At 41.0% G+C, this 7,890-nt stretch overlaps 1 protein-coding gene across 1 annotated transcript; it reads right to left on the bottom strand.

Moving 5' to 3' along the window:
- Window positions 1-226: 226 nt before the first annotated feature.
- LOC147430238 (uncharacterized) lies at window positions 227-1,555 on the bottom strand. Its single transcript, XM_086495118.1, has 3 exons — window positions 1,324-1,555; window positions 991-1,222; window positions 227-578 (listed from the first exon to the last, which is right to left on the bottom strand). Exons 1-3 carry the CDS (start codon window positions 1,553-1,555, stop codon window positions 227-229), a joined length of 816 nt encoding a protein of 271 aa, XP_086351244.1.
- Between the last annotated feature and the right edge of the window lie 6,335 nt (window positions 1,556-7,890).

Here is a 7,890-nt window from a genome sequence, read left to right as displayed (position 1 = left end):
AGAAAGAGGGGAAGGGAACATGAGAGAGAGGAGAGGGAAGGAGCATACCTGGTTCTCCTTCCTCTCCTCGTGTATGTGTGTGTGTGTGTGGAGAAGAAAAAGAGAGAGAGGGAGAGCGCGGGTTACCTCTTTGCTTGCTTGAGCGCCGAAAACTCAGGTATGAGATCTGAGTTTTTGGGTGCTCTCGATTTATTTTTTATCCCTGTCGGCGTTGCTATGGGCATCGCTATGTTACAAATAAACTAGCGACGTTCATAGTGACGCCATGAATTTTCACTTTTAAGCGTCGCACTGCAGTGTTGCTTATATGAAGTACCTCTTGTAGTGGTGCTCCCTTGAACACCACTGGTAAGATTTGCCTAAAATCTCCTGCAAGAAGTAACACTTTTCCACCGAATGGCCTTCTTGAGCACATGATATCTTGCAAAGACCTGTCCAAAGCCTCAAAGGCATATCGATGCATCATAGGTGCTTCATCCCACACAATCAACTTGCTTAGTCTAAGCAGTTCAACAAGCTCACCCTGAACAGGAATATTGCATGTGCTACAATTATCGAGCTTCAAGGGTATCTTGAACCTGGAATGTGCAGTGCGTCCATTCCGTAGTAGCAATGCTCAAATCCCAGAAGACGCTGTGGCTAATGCAACTCCTCCTTCTCCATGTATGGGTGACAACAAATAGTTGTACAAATAAGTTTTTCCAGTCCCTACATGCCCATCTAGGAAAAAAGTAGCCCCACCGTCAACAGTCAATCCATGCAAAACTGTCCCAAAAGAAATCCCTTGATCTTCATTTAGAGTCCACTCCATTGCATGTGACATAGATAGCGCTTGTGTGGTATCAAAGTATTGTTCTTGGAAAAGAAAATTGTTTTCATCAGTGTCACAAAGCGCTCATCAGGCATTGGAATTCCAGGATATTCAGTTAAATTTCACCCAAATGTACCAAGAATGTTATGCAAATCTCTCAACACATATCCTTCAACAACCTGTGCACATCCATCCAAGGACTCATATCTCGCCTCCAATATGTGCTGATAGTCCTCAGACCAAAAATGTCAAAATCTTTCCCATAAGAGGTGAGGGGAGGAGGGCTCACAAAACAATAGAAGGTCACAAAAAAATGTTTCAACTGCAAGCCTGTATGTGTACTGCAAGCTTCCTCCATGTAGCCAAACCATTCCCCATCATCCTCCAGATACCTCTTGCAATGCATGCTACCTTGAATGTTGGGAACAATACGCCATTTACAGTACGCAAATCCTCAAATGATTTGCAGCCTCTTTAAATAGTCAAAAGCAAACGGACATAATATCGTTCACCTCCAGAGGGCTGCACAAAATACATCCGTCCAATAGGGTCCCCATGACATCTCTTCGTCCATTTTTTAGAACCAGAATTCCACACCCACTTTTGAGGAAAATCAATGTACAAATTTTTGTTTGCATTAGGATTCTCCAAGTTGCATGTGAACCACTCTGTCAAAGTGGTCTTCTTTGCACCCTCTCTTTGCAAGACATCATTAAGGTTGTGATTATCTCGAAATGTCACCATTTGACCACATGGAACATGCACGCTCAATCTCTAGACAACTTGGGCATCTTTGTGCAAAGGGAATTCAAAAAGCCTTAGGTGCGGATACATAGCGGCCATATGTATACATGTTTATCTCATCAACGTTCTCCCTTTCTACATCTTGTAGTGATGTATGGAATCTTACAGTTGCCCTGTCATGCCCCTTGTAGACGTACTTGTAGACAAACTTGACAACTGAAATTGTAGAGCATACCTCAACGTTGATATGTGCATTAAATAGTGTTGACAAAACAGGATTATATGGCACAACCCATCGATTATCGATAGTAGAACCCTTGACCTTGGCGGTGAAGCCATTGTTTCGTCGTGCATAAATGGGGTAGCCATTTACTATCCATGCTTGTTTGCTCACAAAATGGACGTGGATATTTTCTAATACAATGCCCATCAACCATGCAAGGTGACAAACTATTGGACCCACCACATAGGCCATGAATGTTACACCTAACTATGATATCATGCAACCTTGGAAATCAATTTTTATACGGCAGCTCTGCACAAACCATCTTGTTGTAGTCAAATACTGATTGAGGCTATCTTAACCAAAATAGTGGAAGCTTATCACACAGATTGGCATTGAGTTGAAACCATTGGATTCCTCAATGGGGGTAAATTTAAAAGATACTATGATCCTTTAAGCCAAGAGGAGCTACATGCCATCCATCAAAAGAAGGCAGCCAAGGCACAAACAAAATTGAAGAAGATACAAGCTCAAGCTAAGGCTAAGGAGTGACAACAACGCATAAGACGCCAACAAGAGGCCAACCTTGGAGTTACACATACATTCCACGTTGTAACAGAGGATGATTGGTTGGACTCTGACACACCTCTACGATACCCAACTGAACTAAATAGCACCTATGGGAAAGTGCTATATAACGCCTTGTTAGACACGGGTGCTAAATATAATCTGTTGTCATATGGAGTGTGGTGTCAATTGGAAAAGCCATCTCTATCTGAGAGTACTATCCAAGTCAAGGGTGTCAACAAGAAAAAAACTATGGTTTTTGGTATCTGACACACTTCTGTCAGTTGTGACAACAGGGTTGTAGCTCAAGACTTTCTGTTCATGCTTGTTGGAACTATGGAAGATAATATAAACCTAGGATGCATGTGGATGATAGCGACCAAATGCACTATTGATTGGGGGACAGGGAGTGTCAGAACGCAGAAACCAACTCTTAGTCCTGTCACTCAAGACATAGTCCTTGAGATATTACCTCCTAAGGAAATAAAACCCAAAATAGTGCATGTTCAGGAGGTTGAACCATATGTCCCTATAACTCTCTAAATCTTCAACTTATGTAGTTGAAACAAAAAATGAGACACACAAGATCCATCGCAATATAGCTAAGAAAACATAAAAGTGGGTCCCTAAAGCTTCTTTAGCGACCATGGTTGATGCTAAAAAACAGGAGCCTTGTAAAAAACGCCCTGCTCGCTCCCAGAAATGTAAGAAAATGTTGTGTTGGATTCCTAAACAACTATTAGAAGCCCAAGGCTACTATCAAGGAAATGATCAAATCTGGGTGCCAAAACGTAAATTGTGTTCTTACCTATCACCTAACGCATGTGAGTCAAATCCTGTGATAATAAAATTGATTGAAGATCGTGGGAAAGGAAAGATCACAGAACACTATACACCTGATCCGAATCTAGTTTGGGTACCCAAGCGAGAAAGCTTGTTTCGTGCAGCTCAACCATAGAAAAAATGAATGAAGCTTCTTGCTCTTTATTTGATTCATATACGGAAATAGAAGCTTCAACAAAACCTCCACCTACCATTGTACATATCCATACAAACAAGAAAGAGTTTGCACCTCCCGTTGTAAGTTCACCACCTACAACAACGTTGCAAATAAAATAATGGGAGAGTACCTTACCACCCTTGCAACTAGATGAAATGCCTAGGGCAGTCAACAACTATTGGTCAAAGTCTTCACCCATGACAACTTGGAACAATTGGTTTCAAAAGGTGACGACATCATTCCAAAAGGTATGATCTACCCAAGGAAGGGAGGAGTGTTTGCTGACATCCATCATTCACTTGCTCCCCTCTTAACCTTCCTCCCTGACCTCTCAATCTTCTAATCTTAGGGAACGTATATAAATAGCCTTATACTCACAAAAAAAAAGAAAAAAGAGCAAGAGCCACCAAACAAAAAAATTTGGAAACCTACAAGTTCTAGTACATGACCAAAAATCATAAAAACACATTATGCACAAGGACATGAGCGTTTGACATGACCCTTATAATATTTGCACATCAACCATCGTCTATCTATGTGTACATATATACCTAGTACAATAGAGTCATCCACTCCTACCTTGGGTGACGAGGTACCCTCTTTACTTTTCACAAGTGTTTCACATAGTCTACCCGGTGCTTGCATGTGAATGAAATTGGGTAGATATGCTAATGTGTGAGAGGAATTTTGAGGAGTTAGAATGGCTGATATATCTCTTGACCATGACTAATCCATACTTAGTAGAGGATGTCTCTCCGATTGCACAAACTTACCCTCTTGTGATTAAGATGACTATAGACGTCTAGTGATGTTCTTAGTGAACATTTGTGCCTCTAATGATGAGGAAGAGTTACATGATTACACGGATGGCACATATGGTCACATAGATGATGAATTTTTTTTTTTGATGATGACGAGGATAGGGGTTTAACCTTAGGGTTACCTCCCCATCTCTATAATATCCTGTTCCCTTGATTCTCGGGGGGGGGGGGGGGGGGGGGGCTGCTAATAATTAGGTTAGGGTTCCTTATGTTGTTTGATTGTGTTCAATAAGGGTTGGTGCCTCTTCCCACTGATGTGCCTCCTAGAGGTAGTGTGTACAAGAATGTGTTGCTGTTGTTAGGATTTTGAACTTCATGGAATCTTTCTCTCGTTCACTCTTTGAATCAAGCGCGATCATCAACACGAACATGTGTTTCTTGTCCACCATTAGCATTGCCTCTTGTCTTCTTTTTTTTGCATCCATGTTTGTCTGCTTTAAATGGATTGGTAGTATAATATTCAACACATTTTCTTAGATTAAACATTAGATTCTATATAATTTTATGTCATACTCCCTTGTTTAGGTTTTAAAATCAAGCAGTCTGACTAAGCTAGTTTGACCAAGTTAGGAGTTAGAGATCTTCTCTTAATACCATGGGAATGCCTTCCCAATAATCAATGGTTACTTTAGACTCTTAATCTGATTTAGGCAGCATTGTGTGCAATGTACTAGAGCTTTCTAGTGGGCTTAGTGCCTATTAACCTTTAGCTTAAGTATAAAGAGAGTTTACTAGTGTGATGAGCTTGGGGAGAGTAAGAATGTCATATGACCCCCCAAAAGTTACAAAATTGAAATGATGAAAACAAACAAACAAAAAAAATTCAAAAGTGTCAAATGTAAAATCTTAATTTGGTACTTCACTCATATGTATTGCCTATGGTACTAGAGCCCTAGAGGTTCCCAGTGTGGGTGCTTTTCCTTGAAAAGTAAAAAACCCAAGGCATAAAAAATAAGCACACACATCAAAATTAAATCAATGCGAAAAGACTTTGGGGAGTCAAAGAAAAGGAAATAAGTGAGGTGATGATTTATGAGAAATTCCTTTTATTGTAGCTTAACTACAAGGTCTTATAGGTATAGCCTCTAGTCAGCCCTCGGACATGAAATACTTGGCTCTCACGATTAAACAGCTTAATTGACCAGCAAAAATTGACCAGCAAAAATTGAGAAGCTTGCCCATGGTATTAATAGTTGACCTCTAGTGCCTTTCGACCATTAAATATGCGATCCCATACTTGTTTAGTTTTTGACCTTTACAACTGTTTATGCGTTTGATTATATTATAGTTAAATGTTTACTGCTGACAAAATGTTTAATATTCTGTTACCAATCAATTTGTGTGCTTTCAAATGCGTATGCTTTTTAATTGTATATGAGAACGCAGTTACTGTGCCAATTTTGGTTGATTTCGTGGTGATTGAAGAAGGCTAAAGACATTCAATCTTGGATGATCTTCCACCTCGATGAACGGGCTTCGTCTCAATAGCTTTCGAGGACGGAATCTACATCAGGAAGGGGGCATGTTAACCCTCACGGACACCCTATCACCTTCGACGGACGCATATCATTTATTTGATTGAGTCATGGACCGGGCTTGTCGGTCCAATAGGTGTGTAGGTGATCATCGACGAGAGGGGCACCAATTATCTTGTTTTTTCAATAGTTTTGCAAAGATTGTGCACTGTGGATGCCAATGTGTAAATGGGTCAAACTTTTATAAAAGGTCCATTTGACCTAAAAATACTCATTCTCTGAGGTGTAAGCTAATAAGTGCTCTTGGTCCATCTTTGTCTCCTTCTCCTTCGTGTGCTCACAGGTGTGTGTGTGTATGCTTGAGAGAGAGAGAGAGAGAGAGAGAGAGAGAGAGAGAGAGAGAGAGAGAGAGAGAGAGAGAGAGAGAGAGTAATCGAGCATTGCGGCGGCATCGGTGGCGGCTCCTTCTTGTTCACAGCACAAGATCCTTCACGACGGAAGCTTTGAGCGGTGAGTAACGCACCCCTACCCCTTTGAGCTTGCTAGGATCTTCTAGTTGTGTGTTTGCAGTCTTTTGAGGCTAGCACATAGTGCACAAGCAAGTTTCTAGCTTCCGGCACATACGGCAAAGCATACACGTTTAACATGATTTTGAATATAGATATGTTTATTGTCAAGTGGTCTGCTCTTGTACTTATGTGAAATTTTTTCTGTTCGTGTAACCCTTTCCATAAACTGTGAGAGAGATAAAGAGACTTTATGTGTGCCACACACACACACACACACACACACACACACACACACACACACACACACACACACACACACACACACACACACACACACACACACACACACACACACACAGGAGAGAACTTGGGAAAGAGGAGTGACATGGAGTAGGTGATGAGTGGCTATCACCCATTTGGCAAAGCAAGATTTTTGCAAAAGATTAGGGAATCCAACACAAACTTGATGGAGAGATCTTTTTCATTAATTTTTACAACCAGTCCATTCTCCATAAAAAGCTCCCTCCAAAATCTCCCTCCATTCCCCTACTCCAAGGGGATGAACAATGCTTCACTACTACTACTGCATACAATCAAGGGTTTGGTAGCTCGACACCTTCCACTTCTCATTAAAAAGATGCAGTATAACGTTGTTTGATGATCAACAGACGCATAGTGGTTCTGCTTTGCATCAAGCATTTGACAAGTAATGGTTGATTGAACTACATCTCAAGTGGAATTCTTAGCTCCCATTTCCTTCAATGCAAGACAGGGTGTTGGGGCAATGGAGAAGAGTCAAATCGACTGTGCACATTATGCTCACTACATGTTCAAGAGTCTGAGTACCTCATACTACTAGAGTGCTCAACTTTTGGTCACATCCGAACTTTCTTCTCTCACATTTTCAGCCATGACTTAGACCTACACACTTTCCTCCCCTAGCCACAGTGTGGGCTCTCCATTGTGACTCTCATCACCACAATTTTGGAGCATCAAGAGTCACTCATCAGCCATACACATACTACATCACATGTAACTTTGGTCCCATAGGTCATTGACCTCCGAGGATGATAATAAAATCTATCTCTCTCTCTCTCTCTCTCTCAGTTGTGGACTCACAAAATTTCATTGATTTGGGTATTACAAAGAGCGGATTTTACAAAAAAAAGCAACTACAAAAAAAAGGCATTTACATCAAAAAGATCTAGTTTAGGCCTTGGGTGTAACCTCCCATGATATCTCATAGACAAAACTCATCTATTCCCATGGAGACGCTTGTCCTTGCTTCCAATGTATCCTCTTCCAAGATACCAAACTTCACCTCGTATCTTGCTAGTTTTTGCTTCAATCTAGCCTTCTCAGATTTTGATGCCTCACAATGAGCATGCAATGATTGTGCAGTCTCTCCTTGGTTGGCCAGTTCTACGCCTTGAGTTTCAATTGCTCAAGGAATGCTATATTTTTGAGGAAATAGGTGAAGCCCTTTTTGCATGGAGTCTTTTCTTGATATGCCTCTCAAACGTGAACTATTTATGTTGGGTGCGCCTTACCCACCCCTCCCGTGCTAGGAGGACATTCCAATCTACTTTGCATCCCAAAACGTAATAGCATTAGCATTGTTGGACAAAGTAAATGGCTATCTAGTTGTTGTCTGGGTTCTGATTGTTCGCTTGTAAGAATTTTACTTGCATATGTTGCTCTAGAATTGTGTGTTGCAGTTTCTATATCTTTAAAGGAGAG

The sequence above is a fragment of the Adiantum capillus-veneris genome, chromosome 22 (assembly GCF_014529385.1).
Source record: "Adiantum capillus-veneris isolate H3 chromosome 22, ASM1452938v2, whole genome shotgun sequence".
Classification (NCBI taxonomy): Eukaryota; Viridiplantae; Streptophyta; class Polypodiopsida; order Polypodiales; family Pteridaceae; genus Adiantum; species Adiantum capillus-veneris.
Note: the sequence above shows the minus strand (reverse complement) of the source record. Positions and strands in the feature narration are given on the sequence as shown.

Bases quoted from the DNA above. Each gene is read 5' to 3' on its own strand.
- LOC147430238 (XM_086495118.1), bottom strand. From the start codon at position 1,555: ATGGTGACATTTCGAGATAATCACAACCTTAATGATGTCTTGCAAAGA. The intron at 1,223-1,323 runs GTGAACGATATT...CCAACATTCAAG, and splicing joins TTTTGTGCAGCCCTCTGGAG to GTAGCATGCATTGCAAGAGG. The intron at 579-990 runs GTTGTTGAAGGA...TGCACATTCCAG, and splicing joins CCTTGGATGGATGTGCACAG to GTTCAAGATACCCTTGAAGC.